The 22,224-nt window shown below is 50.3% G+C and overlaps 1 protein-coding gene across 3 annotated transcripts in view; it reads right to left on the bottom strand.

Annotated features, from left to right (window-relative positions):
- Positions 1-20,972, bottom strand: part of CEP112 (centrosomal protein 112) — a 463,550-nt gene extending 442,578 nt beyond the window's left edge. For all 3 annotated transcript variants that reach the window (XM_055130431.1, XM_055130433.1, XM_055130432.1), the window contains exons 1-5: positions 20,881-20,972; positions 19,693-19,783; positions 15,758-15,871; positions 11,051-11,241; positions 7,504-7,676 (exon numbers count right to left, since the gene is read on the bottom strand). In XM_055130431.1, the coding sequence (XP_054986406.1) occupies positions 7,504-7,676; positions 11,051-11,241; positions 15,758-15,863 (470 nt within the window). In that variant the 5' untranslated portion in view covers positions 15,864-15,871; positions 19,693-19,783; positions 20,881-20,972. The remainder of the gene's footprint in view (positions 1-7,503; positions 7,677-11,050; positions 11,242-15,757; positions 15,872-19,692; positions 19,784-20,880) is intronic.
- Between the last annotated feature and the right edge of the window lie 1,252 nt (positions 20,973-22,224).

The raw sequence follows: 22,224 nt of genomic DNA, 5'->3' as shown, positions 1-22,224 counted from the left end.
GCTGAAGGAACGAGAGAAACGAGGCCTGGCAGGACAGTGACACTCGCCTTGCACGCAGCTGCCCGGCGCGACCCCCAGCACCACCCACAGCTCCCCAGGCACCTCCAGGAGCAATCCCGGGGTGCAGAGCCAGGAGTAACGAGCACCCCCGGGGGGGCCCAAACAAAAATAACCCAAAAATAAATCAGAAGAACAGTGGAATCCACAGCAATTCCGTGTACTGGGCAAAGTTCACTCCAAATCTACGTGTGTTAGATGTCGGTTACTTAAACAATGACATTCGGTAACTGCCATCATTTATACGACATGCGAACCCCGCTCATTTTACACACGAGCTCCGTTGGGAGGAAAAGTTGACGGTATCTACCTAAAATAAGCGCATGTGACTTAACATAACATAGACACACAAGTTTAAAAGGAAGGTCAACTCTCCCCTCCAGATTGTTACACTCTACAGGAAAATGTGACACCAGGAACGTTTTGTGCACGTGTAAATATCCAAATTCATACATCCATTTTAAAACACAAGTACAGGGCCAGAGCAAGCGTACACTGGGTAAGGCACCTGCCCTGCAGGCAGCCCACGGGGTTCGACCCCCAACACCCCATAAACATACGCACTACGGGGAGCTCGCTGTATTTTAAAGGCCTCATTTGAATCCGTTACCTAAGTAATTGTTTTCTACTAACCCATCACCAGCTCATCAGCAGTGCACAAGATGAACCTACTGATAATTCCAAGAGCTCACAATAAGCGTTCACCAACTCAGTTTGCTAATGCGCTTAGCTATTAAAAGGGCCATTCCCTTCCTGGGAACCACGGGCAGGTACGGAAAGGTATAAGTACAAGGGTACTCTTTAGAACAGACCTGAAAGCAGCAAGGAAAGGTTAAATTCTAGTAAATCCACATTCAAGATTATTAGAAATAAACACAGGTTAGGACATAAGTTAAAGGTCGGGGGGGAAGAGTCTCAGAACAACCGCATGTAGTAAGACACAATGTGCAATTTTGAGCGGATAAGTGTGCATCTATCATCAAATTACACGCACCAAATTGCTGATAACAACCAGCTCTCGTGAGGAACACAGAATCGGGAAGGCCAGGAGAGAACTTCGCCGTGTAACTCTACGTATTTCTACAGTGGGCACTTTGCAGCAAACTGTACTACAGACAGCATGTATTTCTAAGGTGACGACTAACACCTGGATTAAACACTGCACAGCGCTGGGCCACACACGTCAATCTTGTCACTGTGTCTGTGGGGCACCTCAGGTGCCGCAGGAAAAGGAGTGACAGCCCCTCCCCCCTGCCCTGTGCTAGACGAGACCAAGTCCCACTCGAGCGGGGGGAAGGTTATAAGGTTGAGAAGTCGGGGCCCCCAGAGGAGGACAATGGGGCCATCTGAAAGTCACCAGGACAAACAAGGTCACAGCCGGATCTCCACAGCGAGCATCGGCAGGACGGCCGGGAGGTAACGCATCTGCGCATCTGCGTAAGGCTAGAGGTTGGGGAACTAAGCCAACTAGCAGGGACGAGATGGAAGCCTGCGGTCCCCGAACCACGTGGTCAGGCCCTGCTCCGAGCTCAACTAAGCAGTGCTCCTTTGAAGGAACGGCAGCAGTTTTGACAAAACCCAGTCTCGTAAAACAGCAGACAACGTGAGAGGGGGCTTCCAGAAGCATGGGTCAAGGCCTAGCGCGAAGCAAAGACTCGGGAAAAGGCGAGCAGAGGCTAAACCCAGGATGGGTCTGTGTGTGGAGTCAGAAGCAGAAGCCCGCTAGCCCGCTGCAGTAAGTAGGGAACGGGCGTTGGGTGGGAACGGGGACGCGTGATCACCCGCCTGACCAAACAGGCCTCAGCCGACTTCTGACAGTCAGAATAAGGCCACATGCCATATCCTACAGGAAGAAGAAAGCCCCAGGAAAGGTGCCACTGGCCTTGGACGAGGACTCGTAACAAAGCGGCTTCAAAAGGACTCTGCATCTTTAATAACCTGAAAAAAAAAAAGGCTGGGACACAAACAGCATAATCTAAAATGCCATTAGAAATGCTTCACATACAAAAAGGTCTAAGTAAAGCAGGATTTTATAAAGTGATCAAAAAAGAAACACTAAGGGGAAAAATCTTTTAAGATTAAAAGAGGCTTTTCAAAGGACAAGTTGAAGTGGTTGTAAAATTTATGAGGCCGCATTAAACTTCAGTTCTAAGTAACAATAAATTATTCACCATAAAAACATACATGTGTCAGATATTATAAGCCTCTTAAACTTTTTAAAACAATTTCTTGCAGAACTGCCGGGATGTGCGAGGTCAGCGGCGGCCGGCGGCTCCGGGGCGTCCACGGGCGGCGGCGTGAGGGAAGGCCGCGGGGACAGAGCTCCGGGACCCGCCTCTCGGCTGCCACCCGACGGGCCACCGGACAGTCTCGGGGGTAAAACAAATGTCAGTTTTCCTTCCCGATGCCTCCATGGACGTGAAACCAGAGAGGGGCGGAAGTCTGTTCGGGAGAGACCCTCCCGTCATGCTCAACCCCCAATTAAGGCGAGTTGAGGAACGGGAATGACGGTGGGGGGGAGGCGGGGTGCTGTCCCGGTGCTCCCGGGGTGGGGGGCTGGGCCTTGGTGACCTCCAACCCCCGACGGAGAGGAGAGCCTGACTTCCTCGCCTCCCCCGTGTCCCGTGCTGTGTGCGGGGTGCTGCACGCAGAGGAGATGCTGGCCCGACCCTTCCCTGCCGGGCCGGGGCCCGCGAGGCCGGGCCACCTGCCACAGACACTGCCGGCCACAAGCTGAGTTCGGGCAGGGCCTGTCCATCCCTCGTGTTCCAGGCACACCCCAGCCCCGGGTCCGCAACAGAGCTCCCCCCGCACCCAGCCCCGGAGACGCGGGGCGCAGGGACACAGAGGGGAGAGACACGGGGCCGTCCCCACTGAGCACCCTGACAGGAGCCGGGCGCCTCCACAGCCCCGGCACAGGAGGGGTGGGTGATGCTCTCTTGACGGGGGCCTGAGGACCGCCCACCCCGGCCACCCGTTTTGTTGTTGTTGTTGTTGTTCTGTTTTGTTTTTTGGGTCACACCCGGCGATGCACAGGGGTTACTCCTGGCTCTGCACTCAGGAATTACTCCTGGCGGTGCTCGGGGGACCATATGGGATGCTGGGAATAGGACCCAGGTCGGCCGCGTGCAAGGCAAACGCCCTACCCGCTGTGCTATCGCTCCAGCCCCCAGCCACCCGTGAAGAGGCTCCTGCCTGGGTTACCCGCCCTGCGACGTGATGCCGTGGTGGGTGGACAACGAGGAGGAGTGCTGAGGGTCACCACCGTGCGGGCGGGACCACGGCTTCGAGTTCCAGAGAAGCCCCTGGGCACTGTGTAAAAAACACTCCAGGTCTGTTTCCCCACACTTTATCCCCTGGTCCAAGACAGCAAACGCTCGTTCTCCTGAAACCTCTGGTGATCAGAGAAGCCTATTTCCCATCTTCGGGAGCCTGAGCAGACACTGGAAGCATCTGAAACAGCTGCTATAGCACTGTCCACAATAGCCAGAATCCGGAAACAACCCGAGCGCCCAAGAACAGACGACCGGTTAAAGAAACTTTGGTACATCTACACAGTGGAATACTATGCAGCTGTCTGGAGAGACGGAGTCATGAAATTTGCTTGTAAGTATTTGACATGGAGAGTATTGTGCCAAGTGAAATGAGTCAGAAAGAGGGGGACAGACACGGAAGGACTGCACTCATTTGTGGAGTATAAAATAACATCACATGAGGCTGACACCCAAGGACAGTACACACAAGGGCCCCATAGTTGGAAGCCTGCCTCATGAGTTGGGGGAGAAGGCAGCTGGAATAGAGAAGGGATCACTACGAAAATAAGGGCTGGAGGGATCGGTCGGGATGGGAGATGTGTGCTGAAAGTAGATAAAGGACCAAACGTGATGGCCTCTCAGTGTCTGTACTGCACACCATAATGCCCAGAAGTAGAGAGAGAGTATGTGGGAAATTGTCTGCCATGGAGTCAGAGGGAAGGTGGGAAAGGGGGGATACTGGGGACATTGGTGTGGGGAATGTGCACTGGTGGAGGGGTCGGTGTTTGATCATGGTATGACTGAAACTCAAAACATGAAAGCTTGTAACTGTATCTCACGGTGATTCAATAAAATAAAATAAAATAATAAAATAAAAATAAAACAGCTGCTATAAACCCCGTGTGTCAAGGACTTCAGTGGGACAGGTGACCGCTGAGTCCATCAGCCAGGGTGCTCTGCAGGGGGGCACGGCAGAGCCTGCCCCTGGACCACGCAATCCCTGGCTCGACCATTCCTCACTCCTCTTTGGGGAGAGCCTACAGAGAGGGGAAAGAATATTTCCCTTTTTTCTCTTAGTCTTACTTGAAGCAAAGTGGGGGGGGGGGGGGTGGAGCTCCTGTTTGAGAAGAGACTTCTCAGCATCCGTCAGCAGGGAGCAGAAGGGACAGTCGGGGCACGCTGTGCCCGGGTCCCCTCGGAGCCCAGTGCTCCCAGCCACAGGCAGCAGCCAGGGCCCCTCAGACGCCCGTGCTCCTAACTACAGCTGCAAACAGTGCCAGGGCTCCAGCACTGGATAAGCTGAAAAATTCCATTTTCTGTGAAATTCCCCAATCACTAATTTCAACAGCTCACTCAAAAATCTCAAGGACACTGAGCAAGTCAGACACACCTATTAAGAGAGTTCACTTAGTCCAGAAAGAGAATCAATTTTCAGCCTCTGGGCTCAGCTTCCAGCTGTAAGAAACGACTTGATTTCACCCTACGCTGTGAACTCCGCATTCGATACACTTAGAAAGGAACGCGGGTCCAACCGACGGGGCAAATGCTTCACCAAGTTCACGGGCAAGTAAGAATTGCTGCCTGTGAATTATTTTTCTCTGAATTGAGACCACAACCTCTTTCCACTGCCATTTACCTCCTGGAAGGACAGTAAAAAGTTTACGAGTATATCTTTTCTATTTCCAACTCTCCTTATAAGTGTAAAAATGTGTTTTTAACAACTCCCCTAACGCCACCTCCTCTGTTCATTTCTCTTCACTCTTCTGGATGATTCCTTCACTTCATCACCTCTTCTTTCGCCTCCCTCAGTTTCATTTGTTTCTCCTTTCTAATAAAAAACATCATTTTCACAGGGATCCGGTCTTCTCCCTTCGCATTCCTCTTTTCCTCTCCAGCATAAAGCTGAGATCTGGAGAAGGGGATAACAAAACTACATCAACTGCGAAGACATTTCAAATGACTAATAATTTCTAATCTATTAAGGAATAAAAAAGAAAGAAGTAAAATTTAAAAATGAGACTGCTGAGCACCATCCCATCCGCACCACGCCAGCCTCCACCGCCGCTCCGGGTTTCTCCCTCTCCCAGGTCAGTAATCGCCCAAGAAGCCACTGCCCCCGCTCCTGTGCCCCAGGTGCCCCCTCGGACCCTGAGCCATCCAACCTCCCCGAGCGCCGTCCCTGCCGCCCCTGCGCCAGCCTCCACCGCCAATCCTGGTTGACTCCCTTTCCCAGTTTGGTGCCCCCCTCCCTAGCATCCCCCCTCCGTGCATCGCAGTAGGGGCGTGGCCTCTTGGGGCATCCACACCTTTCCCGACACTCTGGACACACCCCTATGGGACGCAGCTACGAGGAAAATTTATAGCTCTGCAAACATTCCTCAGGAAGGAAGAAAGGGCCTGCATAGATAGCTTGACTTCACAGCTCAAGATCTTAGAAAAGGACCAACAAAAAGAGCCCAAACCAGGCAGAAGGAAAGAAATAACAAAACTTAGAGCAGAAATTAACGACATGGGAACCCAAAAAAAAAATCTGAAATATCAATGAAACCAAGAGCTAATTCTTTAATAAAATAAACAAGATTGATAAACCACTATCAAGGCTCACAAAGAGAGAGAGAGAGAGAGAGAGAGAGAGAGAGAGAGCGCACCCTAATAAACTGAATCAGAAATGAAAAGGGGGATATCACAACAGAAACCAAAGAAATTCAAAAGATCAGAGACTACTTTGAAAGTCTGTATGCCACGAAGCAAGAGAACCTAGAAGAAATGGATAAATTCCTGGATTCCTATCATCTCCCAAGTTGAACCAAGAAGATCTGGAATACCTGAATAGACCTATTAACTGAAATGCAAGCACAAAAGTTTGTTTTGTAACTGTACCTTGCGGTGATTCACTAATAAAAATTTTTTTTAAAAAATGATACTGTTAATGCTCAAAAGGAAAGAGGGGGGGACAGGAGGGAAAGAGGGAAGGAGGGAGGGAGGGAGGGAGGAAGGAAAAGTATCTGCCATAGAGGCAGGCGGGGGGTAGGGAGGGGGGAGGGGGAGAGGGGAGGGAAACTGGGACATTGGTGGTGGAAAATGTGCACTGGTGAAGCGAGGGGTACTGGAATATAGTATGACTGAAATCCAATCATGAACAACTTTGCAACTGTGGATCTCACTGTGATTCAATCTTTCAAAGATTTTTTTAATTATACTGTTACCCCGGACTGGCGTGATAGCACAGCGGGAAGGGCGTTTGCCTTGCACGCAGCCAACCCAGGTTCAACCCTCTCCGAGAGCCCGGCAAGCTACCACGAGTATCCCACCCGCACGGTAGAGCCTGGCAAGCTACCTGTGGCGTATTCAATATGCCAAAAACAGTAACAAGTCTCACAATGGAGACGTTACTGGTGCCCACTTGAGCAAATCAATGAACAAAGGGCTGACAGTGCTACAGGGCTATACTATTACCCAAATCAATCAAAAATGGAAATTATCAAGAGCAAGGTGGGGAGTGAAGTATGCTAAGAAGTATGGAGCTCATGTCAACTGACACTACCCAATATTTAAAGATTTTAGGGAACGATGCCAAAGGTAAAACTCAAAATTTGAAAAAAGTTCCCCATTTAAATCTGTTCTTCCTAAAAGCCAAAAGTGACAAAGCAGCAATAAATCTGTGCATTTCAAAAACCACTCACTTTTTTGGTACTAAAGCCCTACTGAAACGTAGTACTCTAACAGGAAGCAATTTGATGGACTTTGTTTACCTTGATTATTTCAATAAATCAAACATTTATTGTCTAATGAGGAGAAAGGGAGAGAAATCCAAGGATCAGCTTGAAGAGAGATATGGGGATGCTACAGATTGTTGAAATATATACATACCACGTGTAATTATCATGGAGGAAAACAGACAGTTATGTTACAGACTCTCAGCCCAAGCAACAGTGTATGGACATATCATAAGCCATTTCATGTATGTAAATACATACACTTACACACACACAATCCAAAAAATGGTTAAAATACAGAGTGACTTACATGCAATAGAACTGAATACACAGTGAACACAAAAGCAAAATCTGTTTAACCCACCCAACATTCTTTCAGAGTCCTCAACAATGAAAAGGGGAGAATGGGAGGTCTGGACCATTCTGAAACAGACTGAGCAGTAAGACACATCTGGAATCCCATGTTCAGAGCGTACCTTTGGGCCTTCGTGGGCGACTGCATCGGAGAATGGTCTCCTCCCGGAGAAAGCATCCATGACTCGTTCCACTTGTGCTCACTTGTCCCCAGCTCACCCAGGACCCAGTCTGGCAGTCCTTCTGGGCTTGAACATTTGGCTCGTGCTGGATTTGGTTCATCAAAATAGATGGACTGATTTTTAAAAATTAGAAAAATTATTCTTTCAAAATGTACTAAAATGAAACAATGAGTTAAGATTTCCATGAAGTTGCAATCTGATTTAAGAAAAAAAGCTTCCAAATACTCTAAGTGAAAACACACAAAAATGCGACATTCATTGTACAACAAAATACAAAATATTACATAAACTGGGTAACGTATTTATATCTAATTGTATTCTACATCATGGATGATGATAAATCGTGACACAACCTGGTAACTGTTTTACAAAAGTGATGATAAATGGGAAGTTTTGTTCTAATCATGTTCTCCCTACATTTCCTATAACCATTAGCTGCCCCAGCCCCTAAGATGACAGCAAATGTGTGATTTGGTAAAAATCAAAGTGGGCTGGAGAGACCCAACCATGGCCTGCACATGGTTGACCCTGGCTCCTACCTCTGCACCCCCTGGTCTCCTGAGCACTGCCAGGAGTGATCTCTAAGCACCACTGGATATGGTCAAAAAAAAACACGATAAAAATAAATTAAGACATTAGGGACTGGAGAAATAGTACAGCGGATAGGGTGTTTGCTTTGCACGAGGCCAAGATGGGTTCGATCCCAGGGACTCATGTGGTCCCCTGAGCCCACCAGACGTGCTCCCTGAGCACAGAGGCAGGAGTAAGCCCTGAGCACCCTGGATGTGGCCCCTAAAACAAAACAAAACAAACAAAACCAAAAAAACCCACAGTGTGACACACGCCCATCTTTGAAGATCTAGGAGAGCCTCTAGCCGTTACGAATGGCATCAGCCACTACTCCCCTTCAGCTGAGCCAGGTCCATGGCACAGGGGGGAGGACAAGGCCCCGGCCGCCTCCTCTCGCAGTCACTCTCCCCGTGCCGCGCGGAAACCCTCGGGCTCTCCTCAGGGGAGCGGGAGACGTGGCCCTCCAACCCCAGGGCCTAACCCAAGAATCCAGACCGCCCCTTCCCGAGGACTCCTGGTCTCACACGGTGCAAACGCGAGGCTCTCCTTTGTTCCCAGCTGGGACAGGCCGCCGGCGGCCACCACAGGCGACAGAAGTGACACCCAGCGTGTGCCGCACATCTCCTCGCTGAACTGTGCTCTCACTGACAGGAACCTGACAAATACTAACACCCGCTATGCGGCCTATAGGGATCCGTGTTTTTAAACCCACGTGTGAAGGGGCTGGAGAGAGAACACAGCAGGTAAGGCGCTTGCCCGGCACATGCCAACAGCCGATGCCGATTCAACCCCAGTATTGCATACGATTCCCTGAGGCCAGCCAGGAGAGACTCCTGAGCACAGACCAGGAGGAAGCCACTCCCCCCGCCCGCATCCCCCTCCCATGAAAAAGAACGATTATATTTGGGCCAGTTCATATATGTAAACACATACAGCCCGCCCAACATTCTCTCAGGATCCTCAACAATAAAAAGAGGGGAAATGGGAGGTATGAAGCCATTCTGAAACTGTTTTCAGATGACCCAAAGAGCTGGAGCACATGCCTCACAAGCACGGAGCCCCAAGTTCAACCCCGACACTCCAGGGGCCCCTGATTACTTCTGGGCGTGGCCCCAAAATAGCACTTCCCCACCTGGTCAAACCACTGAGCCATCAGGTTCAGCAGGGCCAGTGTCACTTGGTTGGCCGTGGACCCTGGGTACCACTCGGAAGTTCCCTGGTCTCCCCAAAAAGCGTACATGCCCTAAAGCGCTGCCAAATCCTAGGACTCCAGGGCCATTGCTCACATGTTCAAGCACCACAGAAATGGATGGTATTTCACGGTTACACGGAACAAGACGGCCACGACTCACCCACAGAGCATAATTATAACCACCCTGGCAGCCGAGCTAACTGTGACAATGAAATTAAGTATAGAGACTTAACTCCAGTTCCAACTTACGACTACTGTCTTTTTATTAGTGGAAACTATGAAACAGCTTGTAAACTTGTAAATAATAGATACAATTTCAATAAACTGGGATTTACTGAAATATATGAGTATAGCCCAATGAAAAGTACTGTGAAACAAAGGATTAACATAAAGAAAAAAAATCTCGCTTTCAATGATTTCAGAAAACTTTTCAGGGGCTGGAGAGATAGTACCCAGGGTCAAGCACTTGCCTTACGTATGTCTGACCCAGGTTCAATCCCCAGCACCCCATGTGGTCCCCGGAACACTGGCAGGAGTGCTCCCTAAGTGCAGAGCCAGGAGTAAGCCCTGAGTACCACCAACTGTGGCCCAAACACACACACACACACACACACACACACACACACACTGTTATTAATCCTATGGTATGACTAAATCAATACAAACGGCCCCTATCCTAAGCCAATGCCTGACTCTTATTCAAGACAGGGGGAAAAATTTCAACCATGGAGAAAAGACCAGCAGTGCAACAAAGTAACGCCCACTGCCGGGGGCAGCTCGCCATGCAGGAGTGCAGGGAGCCGGGCAGTGCCCAGCACCCGGGACACTCACCATGCATGAGGGCAGGGAGCTGGGCAGTGCCCACCTCCCCAGGCAGCTCACCACGAGGGAGGGCAGAGCCGGGCACTCCCCATGTAGGAGGGCAGGGGGCCAGATACTCCCCATATAGGAGGGCAGGGTGGACACTCCCCATGTAGGAGGGCAGGGTGGGCACTCCCCATGTAGGAGGGCAGGGCGGGCACTCCCCATGTAGGAGGGCAGGGGGCCGGGCACTCCCCATGTAGGAGGGCAGGGCGGGCACTCACCATGTAGGAGGGCAGGGGGCCGGGCACTCCCCATGTAGGAGGGCAGGACGGGCACTCACCATGTAGGAGGGCAGGGGGCCGGGCACTCCCCATGTAGGAGGGCAGGACGGGCACTCACCATGTAGGAGGGCAGGGCGGGCACTCCCCATGTAGGAGGGCAGGACGGGCACTCCCCATGTAGGAGGGCAGGGCGGGCACTCCCCATGTAGGAGGGCAGGGGGCCGGTCACTCCCCATGTAGGAGGGCAGGGCGGGCACTCCCCATGTAGGAGGGCAGGGGGCCGGGCACTCCCCATGTAGGAGGGCAGGGCGGGCACTCACCATGTAGGAGGGCAGGGGGCCGGGCACTCCCCATGTAGGAGGGCAGGACGGGCACTCCCCATGTAGGAGGGCAGGGCGGGCACTCCCCATGTAGGAGGGCAGGGGGCCGGTCACTCCCCATGTAGGAGGGCAGGGCGGGCACTCCCCATGTAGGAGGGCAGGGGGCCGGGCACTCCCCATGTAGGAGGGCAGGACGGGCACTCACCATGTAGGAGGGCAGGGCGGGCACTCCCCATGTAGGAGGGCAGGGGGCCGGTCACTCCCCATGTAGGAGGGCAGGGTGGGCACTCCCCATGTAGGAGGGCAGGGCGGGCACTCACCATGTAGGAGGGCAGCGTCCTCAGCGTGCCGGGCTCGGGCCGGTGCGAGAAGGGCCCCTCGAGCACGCCGCGCCGTAGCATGTGCAGCAGCATCTTGGCATAGAGGTTCCGGTTCCGCCGGCCCAGCAGGCCCGCGCCCGTCCCCGACGGCTCGCACAGCTTCCGGATCCACAGGGCGCACCTCTGCCGCTCTGGAGACACACGTGAACCACGAGGGCCTCACTCAGTGATTTTTTTTTTCCAGGAAAACCAAACATCCAGGGTCAGAATAAAGGGTTCCGAGGGCGCGACTCCTCGACACGGTGCCACAGGGGCACGGACGGGCAGGAGCCGCGAAGGGGACCCACCGACAGCACCCCAGGGCCCGCCCGGGCAGGCACCACCAGGCAGGATGCAAGGAAGCCGTGTCGAAGGAAAAAGGAAAAACACCTCTGGGTTACTACCAACTAAATCTGACATGAAACATGGCCACAAAAGCCTCTCTGAAATCATTCTAATTGTGCTGCAAACTCTTCAGAGAGTTTTCATGATAAGAAAATGCCGTGTAATGCACCCTTGCTACTGCAGCATTATTCCCGAGACCGGGCACCGCAAACAACCTAGCGCACAGCCACATAAAAACAGCTCAACATGTGGACAGGGCTACAGAAAGTAGGAAAGAAAAATGTAAAATTCTGCCACTTGCGGGGACCAGAACAATGGGTAGGGCATTAAAGGGAAAACTAGATAGTGAAGTCAAATTTTTGCAGCAGGACTAACATAACATTGTAATATATGTTACTCCAATAAAAATTTAGTTTTTTAAAATGCAACTTCCAGAGCTGGAGCAATAGCACAGCGGGTAGGGCGTTTGCCTTGCACACGGCCGACCCGGGTTCGAATCCCAGCATCCCATAGGGTCCCCTGAGCACCACTGGGGGTAATTCCTGAGTGCAGAGCCAGGAGTAACCCCTGTGCATCACCAGGCATGACCCAAAAAGAAAAAAAAATGCAACTTCCTTTGCTTAAGAATGTTAAACTGAATCTAAATGTCTTATTTGCTAAGGCCAGCAATTTTCAGTAACTTTGTGACTAATTTATTTAGTTTCCCTTTAATGTCTCTAAAAATAGTCGAAGGTGATTTATATGTGATTTCATTAAAAATCAACTTTAAAAACTAAGAACTATGGCACAATTCAAACCACATAGAGTGACTTACTGACTACATCATCAAGTGATATAACGTTCAGGCCCATAGAAACTATTCTCCTCATAATCTTTTATCAGTCTAACTAAACTTGAGGATTACATATCTAATACAAATCGCAAATGTGCTCTAACCTCTTCATTTCTAAAGGTCATTTTTCATTTACCATTTTAAACTACAAAAACCACTGAGACAAATTTACCACTTTGCTCACATCGAATTTATCACAAGTACAAAAGCCTCTAAAGAACCTTTGTATTTTTAGCTTTGAAGATTATAGAATCACAAAGCGAACCTCATGAAACGTTAGAGACTTCCTACGAAAACAAAGTCCTGAGGCCAAACTGATAAACGGAAGTAGCAAGTTTGCCGACTAATCCCGTCCTCCATGCCCTGCAGCAAACCAAAATGTACGTAAGAGTCTAATGGCCAGAACTTAATACAACTTGTTCACTAGAAGAAATTCAACCCTCTACCAAATGATGGAAGAACCACCATCAACGGCAGATATTAGCTATTAAAAGTGTATCGTTGCAAATGTACATATCCTGGACAGAGAGGTGAGTTCCCAAAGCGGTCATCCCGAATCAGAGGGGGCCACGTGCACACCGAGACGGGCAGTGCATCGTGAGCCAGAGGTTCTAATTCATCACATTCTCTCTGTGCCAAAAATCCATTTTTTCATTAAAAAATATGAAAGAGGAGATAGCTTGGTTTGCTGTGCTTGTTACGGAAGCTGGCAGGCCTCAGCTGGCAGGCGTCGGCAGAGAGCACAGCACAGGGCAGCAACTGCCGGGCAGGGCACGTTCGCTGGGAAGAACCGCCGGGGAAGGAAGGAGAGACAACAGCTCCGGGGCCCCTGGACTGGGGAGGGTCTCAGCCTGCGTGGTGTGACCAGAGGGCGGGGCCTGCCCCCAAGGAGGAGGTGCAGCTCCTGACACCGGGAGTTCCCGCGGAGCTGGGGCCACACGGAGAAGGGTCCACCAGCCCTCTCGGGGAACGGGCACTCAGAAATGGCACCAAGCCTTCATTTCTTGGCGCTCATCCCCACATAAGGAACCAAACTGGACCGGCTCTTCAGCAGCTGTCGGCTACTCTGACCGCACGTCCCAACCTCCCAAAAGCTGACAAATGGCTGTCTGGTGTTTTAGTTGGGGGGAAAAAAAAAAAGTTGATTTTTTTCTTTTTTTTATGTAATACTACTTAGTCCCCAGGGATTACCAAGCTGCTCATGACTGGGTTTCCGGCACACAGTATTCCCACACCAATCTCCTCGGCCGTGTCCACTTCCCTCCACAGTCCCCCCGGGCCCCTCCCGCCCCCCAGCCTGCCTCTGTGAGAGGTCCGTGTGTAGACATACACACATACACCTCATGCTGTCATCTGTATAACCAAGTTCCGTGGGTGCGGTGGCTTCCAGTCCGGCGCTGTGGCTGAGAGGGTTTCGTGCACAACACTGCACCTCCCGTGGCATCTCACCGCCTGCCTGCACCACTGCCGTGTCTCCTGCCTGTGCCCTCTCCGCCAACCCCCTCCCCAGCCGTGTGCCTACTGCAGTCCGGTTCCCACGTTCTTTGCTTCTACTGCTGCTGGCCACTGCTATTCCGCTGCTATGTCTCTACACCGTGCATCCGAGAGAGATCATCGTGTCAGTCTCTCTCCCCCGGACCAACTTCTCTCAGCATGATGCTCTCCAGAGCAGTTCACAGGGCAGCAAGCTGCACCCTTTGTGCCTGGGAGCTTTCTGTAGTCTGTAGGGCTTGCCAAGTATAATATCGTGTCATCCACAAACAGAGCTCCGTAGCTTCCTGTCCTGCCTGTATGCCCTTTTAATATCTCTTTCCTGCCTATTTGCTCTGGCTAGGACTCCAATACCGTATTGCACAGTAGTGGTGAAAGGGAGCATCCCTGCCTTAGCCTGACCTTACAGGGAAGGCTTCCAGTTTCCCACCAGTGAGTATGATGTTTGCTGTGGGCTTGTGGTAAAGTGGGTTTGACAATGTGAAGGAAAGTTCCTTTATCTCCCATTTCATGGAGTTTTTTTCTTTCAATCATGAACAGGTGTTGGATCTTGTCAAATGCTCTTTATGCCCCTGTTGATCTGATCAAACCATCTTTATCTTTTCTGATATTAATATGGAACATTACGCTGACTGACTTGTTTATGTACATTCAACCATCCTTGCATCCCTGGAATGGGTCTCACTTGGCCATGGTGTAGGGTTTTTCTGACGTGTGGCTGGATTCAATTCGCTAGTGTTTTGTTAAGGATCTTAGCATCTGTGTTCCTCAGGGAGATCAGTGTGTAGTTTTCCCTTCCTGTGCTTTCTCGGTCTGATTTTGGTTTGGGTGTGTGTCTGCCCCTTGATTCCTCAGTCTGAAGGGGACTGGCACTGGGTTCTCTTCAAAGGTTTGGGAGAACTCACCAGTGAACCCACCTGGGTTGGGTTCGGGGGGAGACTTTTGATCACCATTTGAATTCCTTAATAGTAATTAATCTATTCTGATATTCCATATCTTCTTGGAAGATAATAAGTCAAAAATTATATCCATTTCTTTTAGATTCTCTCATTTCGTGGATAAAGATTTTTAAGTACTCCTTGAGGAGTCTTTGAATTTCTATGGTTCCATATTTTGTCTTGGTTCCAATCTTATTGGGAGGCTATAGGAATCAAAAATTTTATTCATTTTTTTCTAGGTTCTCTGTTTTGTGACATAAAGATTTTCAAAGTTCCTGATGATCCTTTGAATCTCTGTGCTATCTGTTGTGAGTCCCCTCCTTTCATCTCTGGTTCTGTTCATTAGGGTTCTCTCTCTCTCTTTGAGTCTTGACAGTGGTTTGTCAATGTGTTTGTGTTTGTTTGTGTTTTATTTTTTCAAAGTATCAGCTCTTGGTTTCATTTAATCCTTTGGATTTTTTTATTCCAATTCATTAATATCTGCTCTAACTTTTAGGGTTTATTTCCTTCCTCCTGCCTGATTTAGGATCGTTTTGTTGTTCCCTTACTAGTATCTTAAGCTATGCAGTTAGGCAATTTATGTGGGCCCTCTCTTCTTTTCTTTTTTTTTAGGGCGGTGGGAGGAAACGCCTGGTGATGCCCAGGGATTACTCCTGGCTTTTCACTTAGGAATCACTCCTGATGGTACTCAGGGAACCATACAAGATGCCAGAGATCAAACCCAAGTCAGCCACATGCAAGGCAAGTGCCTTACTCTCTGTACTATCTTTCCGGCCCCCATGTGTGGGCCCTTCCTTCCGTCCGGATGTACACTGGCATTTGATTATAGGAAAAAAAACGTTAACTTTTTTTTTGTTTGGGGGCCACACCCAGCAGTACCCAGGGCTTACCTCTGACTCTGCGCTCAGGGAATAGTTCTGGCGGGCCGTGGGTGACTGTAATGGGTGCTGGGAACCAAATCCAAGTCAGCTGTGCACAAAGCAATCACTTTCCCATTGCACTATTGCTCCAACTCCCCCAAAGTATTGGTCTTAAGACTCTCATTCTTAAAGACAATCTTACCTGATCTGTGGGGTAACTTTAAAACAAACGGCTTCATATCCACCACAAAGTGATCAAATTCTGCATCCAACTTCTCCCATTTTTCTTCCTCGCTCCCCATTTCCATAATTCACTCTGTAAAAGGTTTAAAATGGAAACAGTAAGGACCTCAATGCTGAAGACTACAAAATTCTGCTGAAAGAGGCCAGAGAGAGTCAGCAGAATGACATATCAATTCTCCCAAATTCATCAATATCATGCAATTCCAATCAAAATTCCTACACCAGTACTCTTCACGTATATACAAAAACTGATTCTGAAATGCATAGCCAAAGGAAAAAGGACAAGAATTGCAAAAGTCATTCTGAAAAATAACAAAGTGTGAGACTCGTATTATCCAACTGACATAAAGCCACTTTGCATTTGACACTGCGAACGAAAGGTCAATGTATTATAGGTAAAGGTAAGATGCTGGGACCCTTGGAACAGACTGAAGCCCAGGACTGACCAGTGCAAACACCAACAACCGACTTCAACTGACGTACAACTCAGAGAGAAATAGCAGTCTTGATAACAAGTTGTACTGTTGAACAACTGGACATCCATATGTGAAAATAAGTACAACTCAACCTGAACCTCACACTATATCTGAAAACAAGCTCAAAATATACCACACACCTCACATAAAGTATAAAATTACACAACCATTACAAAAGTTTGTAAATGCTGACTCTGCAGAAGGTTTTATTAAGAATTTGAAAAGCTAAGCCACAGGCTAGGAGGAAAAATAAAATGGGTGAATCATACATCTCCTTAGGATTTATACCAAGAATATATAATTCAAACCCTTCAAATTCAGCCCTAAGAAAATAACCCAACTAAACAATCCGCAAATTATCTCTTTGCCCTTGCACACCTCTGTTCGCTGTGGCGCCACTCACAATGGCCGCGTTGTGGAGATAACCCACGTGCTCAAGAACATGAGTGGATAGAGAAACACAATCGAACGCCGCTTAGCGATAAGGAAAGACAAAAGCACGCGATTTGCCTCCACCAGATGGACGCAGTGGGCGTCATGCTGGAAAGTTCGGTGAGCAGGAGAGCGGCAAAGGCAGAACCGTCTCTCCGGCAGGATGCTGAGAAACAGCAAAGGAACAACAGCCGGGCAATGGCAACAAGCCCCGAGAGTGAGAACTTTCGCTCTAGGCCAGAGAGACAGCACGAGGCTAGCGTGGCCTGCCCTGGACACTCCGGCCCAGGGTCAATGCCCGGGCACTACTCACGGTCCCCCGGGCCCCACCAGGACTCATTCCCTGAGCACAGAGCTGGGAAATCAACTGTGAGCTCTGCTGGGGAGGCCCCAAAACAACCCAACAAACACCAGGACTGACTTTACCTAGATGGGTAAACTGAGGAAGAAACACTGGCACACGTGTAAAGAAAGCAGACTACCCAGTGCACTGGCACTCTGGTTTCAAAAGCTTAATAACAGTATCAAAACACCCAACCAAAGTAAACATCTCACACCAGAAGAAAATCTGAGGGATAGTAACAATTCCCATAAATCTAGATTTGATGGGGAAAAAGAGTCTAGATTTGATGAAGCAGCTAAGACACAGTTCTCAAAGTCCTGGTGATCTAGGAACTATAAGAGTATTGCCAGACTTTCCACCGGGGTCCAACATCCATAAATCTAAGGCCAGACAATAGCTCATCATGCAGTTCTTAAAACTGACGAGATGAAGCTGGCTTTGTGCTTCTTAGCAACGCTGTCTCAAAATGGTCCTTTGGATAAGCCTAACAGGAGATCCTTCGTGCCACAGCCAAAAGCATGTGCAATCTCCAGTGATCACAATATCAACAACTATTAAGAAATGTGGGGTGGCAGGGAGAAGAAATAAACTATGGGAGCTTGAAAAAAAGGTGTTGTGGGTTAGTGAGTGGGCAGCATTCAGGTATTCAACAAACACTTACTTGAATCTGTTATTACCAGCAGCCCCAGCAGATTCAATTAAAAAAAAAAAAGCAGTGATTTACACAGTTATTGATAGTTCAGTTTTAGGCCTATCACATTTCAACACCAATCCCTCCACCAGTGTCCACTTCCTCCCACCAGTATTAATCTATTCCCTCCCCGCCCCAACCCCCACTCCGTCCCCATCTATCAACTTGACAGGTCATGACAAAAGTTCCAGTGGCTGCGGCTTAGGTCTTGTGTTTTCGGTGTCTGGGATATCAGGCTCTGCCCCTCACCCACATCACAGTGTACCCGAAGCCCGGACGCCTGCTCACGCATTACTTCTCACTCTCGTCTTACCCCTGGATTTCCTTCCTTCTCTGTCCATCTCCTCTCTAAACACTGGGTCAAGGGTGACCTCGGCCTCCCCCTTTACATTTCTCAGACCACAGGAAAGTGACACCATCCTGTGAGAAACTTACTTTTGAATTCAAATGGCACAACAGCTAAAAACGAACTCTACTCAAATGCATTTTTTAAACTGGTCAGTTGCTCTGGCTTGGTTTTGCATTCATGGCATAACTGTATTCCTCTATAACGTATGTGGTAACAGAAATTTAGGGTTATGTCAGATCATTAGGCAGGAAAACAGCGACTCAAATGGAGAAACAGGTGGGAATCCCCAGGCCCAGAATCTAAGATCCACTCCCAGACACAACTCATCCTGGCCCTGTACGCCAACACCTGCCTTGGAGCACCCACACCTTGAGCAAATGCAGAACCATACCCGGTCACCAACAATTCTCCACAACACTCCGACACACACAGGAAGCATCAGTGTTTAATGTCAGAGAAAACTGAAACTCAGAGTCAAAAGACTCACCCAAAGTCATGCAATGTAGCTGAAAGTTCAAATTAAAAATTCTGAAATTCCTAAATCTTAGATCCATTCTATAGCCTTGGTCCTTTACGGAGAAGCCAGTAGTATCTCTCCAACTAATAAATATTTTGGAAAAATAAAAAGCAACCTGAATTGCTATAATGACATCAAGAGTGGAATGTACTTTTTTTTTTTTTTTTTTTGCTTTTTGGGTCACACCCGGTGATGCACAGGGGTTACTCCTGGCTTTGCACTCAGGAATCACCCCTGGCGGTGCTCAGGGGACCATATGGGATGCTGGGAATCGAACCCGGGTCAGCCGAGTGCAAGGCAAACACCCTACCCGCTGTGCTATAGCTCCAGCCCGGGAATGTACATTTTTAAAATAACACATTCGCAAATGTGATATTGGCTTAAATAGCTAAAACTCAATTTCAAACTTTCAAAGACTTCTTAGCACTGTAGCACTGTAGCCCTGCTATCACGTTGTTCATCGATTTGCTCGAACAGGCACCAGTAACGTCTCCATTGTGAGACTTGTTGTTACTGTTTTGGGCATATCCAATACGCCATGGGGAGCTTGCCAGGCTCTGCCGTGCGGGCGGGATACTCTTGGTAGCTTGCCGGGCTCTCTGAGAGAGACGGAGGAATCAAACCCGGGTCGGCCGCATGCAAGGCAAACACCCTACCCGCTGTGCTATCACTCCCAAAGACTTCTTACTTAGAAAAATTATACCTTATAAAAAGTATCAGTTTCGCCAAAAAGTTGTGTTACTGGGGAAAAAGAAATAGTGCAGCGGGTAAGACGCCTGCCTTGCCTGCAGTGGACCCTGGTGTGATCCCGGGTATCCCATGAAGTCGGGTGATACCAGCCAAGAGGGATGTCTGAGCACAGAGTCAGGAGTAAGCCCTGAGCACCACCCGTGTGGCCCCTAGACAAACGAAAGTTGTATTCCTACTCTTTGATTTATGAAACTTAGAAACTGAAGCTGTCTCTGGGACTTCAGCATGCTGAGTCCCTGACAGCAAAATGACTTCAAAAGCAAATAGAAGTAAATTGGCTGATGAGAGCTTCCAGCCACATATAGTCCATACTGGGACGGCTTTTCATTTACTCACCGAGACTGCCTTGTCTTTAATCCTACGTGGACGCTTACAAAATGGGCTAAGACCCTCTCAAGGTGCTTAGCTGCGGCAGGAGTCAGCAAATCTAAAAAAAAAAAAAAGCAAGCCACAAATATTAAAAGAAGTTTGGGGGAGTGGATGTAGGGGTGGGGGTGGGGGAGCTGGCAAGCAGCCACGGGTGCTAAACAAAAGAATATATCCTGGCGACATCGCACCCCTGGCCAAACACAATCAACAGGTTGGCTACAATCGATATTGCTCCAGCCAGTCCCGGAGTGAGCCCCGGCCAGGTCCTGCCCGGAACACTTGGATGAAGCCCACGCGCGCGTCCTGAGCCACCTGCAAGCATCCAGGCTTGACAGGTGCAAAGCCGGCTCAGCCCTCACCTCATGGCCAGCCTCGGAGCCGGGCTAGGGCTAGGGGCTCTCTTCCTCCACGCCCTGGAGAAGGAAGGAGGCCACGGGAGGCGGGGAGTCTGGGGGCTAAGGTCCCCGCAGGGACACCACGGCCTGTCCACTTTGCAGGGGGCAGGGGGTGTACCTATGCCTCTCTCTCCTCTAGGGTCTTCCTGTCTTCAGAGCCCCGAGAGCCATCCCCATATCAAAGCTGTCCCTTGGAAGGGCTAGGGGTGTCCTGGCGGCTCCCGGCTGGCCGTGAAGTGGACTGTCCCCCCCCACCGAGCCACCGGTTCGGCGCCCTCGATTCCCAGTCGCTGGCCGGGTCCAGGGAGGAAGGTGACAGCTCGGGTGGGGGTGGGGGTTGGGGTAGGGGGATGCTGCCGAGCCCGGGCCTCCGCGGCCGGAGCGGACAGCAGTGTCCACCAGGCAGGCCCGCCCCCCTGCCCCGCCCTGGACCCGCGCTGGCTCGGCGACCCTCGTCTCGGGGCTGACCGGCTCCAAGCCGCGCCCGTTCAAACTTCCAAAGCCCAGAACTTTCTCCAAAGCCGGCCCCCACCCCACCCCACCCCGGGAGTGGAGTCCACGCTGCGGCGGCCGGGCGGACCCCACGGCCACCGCTGCCCCGGGGCCGCCCCCGCGGCCAGCGCGCGCCCCGCAGGCCCGGAGCGAACGGGCCCGGGGCCTGCCGAGCTCGGACGCCCCTCCCCGAACGAGCCGGCAAGATTCCACCGGGGAACCCGGCTGCGGGCCCGGGGCCGGCGGGGATTCGGAGAGAAACGCGAACCTGCCGCCCCGAGCGCAAGCCCAACGGTTTCAAACGCCAGCGGGCCGGGCCGGGCCGCGCCGCCGCCGCCGCCGCTGCCGCCGCCGCGCCCGCAGAGGGCGGAGACTTCCGCGCGCGGCCACGCCCCCTCCCGCCGTCGCCATGGCGACGCCCCGGGCCGCTCCGGGCCGCTGGACTTCCGTGCAGCCGTTGCCCCGCCCCCTGCGTGGCCGTTGCCTGGGCGACGTCTGGGCCCGCCTTCTCGCTTCCTGGTGCCGGCTTGCAGAGTGAAAAAAGCGGGACTGACCTCCGGCTGCTGCCTGGACCATGTGGTCCTGGGGCATCCTGCGGAGAAAGTAGCAACTGATGAACACTTTAGGGACACTGGAGAAAGTCCAGATAAATTGGTTTCTGGGTGTGTGTGAGAAGGGGGCGGACAGGATGGCTGGAGGTGGTGCACAGGGGGTATGCCCGTTATTTGGCTAGACGTCTGCATTTAAGGAATGGAAAGAAGTAAGAATTTAGGCTGGCCATCTCACCAGAGGAGAGTGAGGTTGGAATAAGTGGTGAAATAACAGTCATTACTTGTTTGCTTTTCCTTGGTTTTTTGTTTGTTTGTGGGATTTTTGTTGTTGTCGTTGTTGTTGTTTTGGTGTTTTGAGTCACACCGGCAATGCTCAGGGATCTCTCTTGAAGGTGCTCGGGGGACCATCTGGGATGCCGAGGATCAAACCCGGGTAGACCACGTGCAAGGCAAGCACCCTCCCCGCTGTCCTATCACTCGCCCTAATGATTTTTTTGTTTTTAATTTTAGTTCTGGACAAAACTGATCCCAAACTCTGACCCTACTGAATAAAGGAAAAAAATTTTGAGTTTGCAAGCAGCAAGACCCAGTTTGGGGGGACAAGGCCGGGAAATCAGCAAGCAAATGTGTTTACACAGTTCCCCACCACCTCAATGGGAAGTCTCTAGGTTTGTGTGTTTGGTGTTCTTGAGGCTTTTGCTGCATGCCGGAAAGCTCCACTCTCTATATTTTGGAATACTAAGCAGAAACAAAATTTAAGTTGTAAAAACACATAAATGAAATTCGCTTTACCACTGTTTCTCATCTAATTTCACAGCAGGATTCCTTGTCCAGTTGCTCTGCGATACTCCCAGGGTGGTGCCCAAGCTAAAGGGAACACAGCTTGAAGCAGCATTTCCATTTTCCATAAAGAAAATAGAAAATGCATTGATTTGTAACGAGTTCCTTTCAAGAGAGGAAGCTTGAAAGTAACCAGTTACAAACCCGTGGCTTTCAGGGATACTTTTTCACCTGGTGCCCAGGATGTAAAACCCAACAGTTCCTCATTGTTAAGGGTGACA

Source organism: Sorex araneus, chromosome 3 (assembly GCF_027595985.1).
Source record: "Sorex araneus isolate mSorAra2 chromosome 3, mSorAra2.pri, whole genome shotgun sequence".
Classification (NCBI taxonomy): domain Eukaryota; kingdom Metazoa; phylum Chordata; class Mammalia; order Eulipotyphla; family Soricidae; genus Sorex; species Sorex araneus.
Note: the sequence above shows the minus strand (reverse complement) of the source record. Positions and strands in the feature narration are given on the sequence as shown.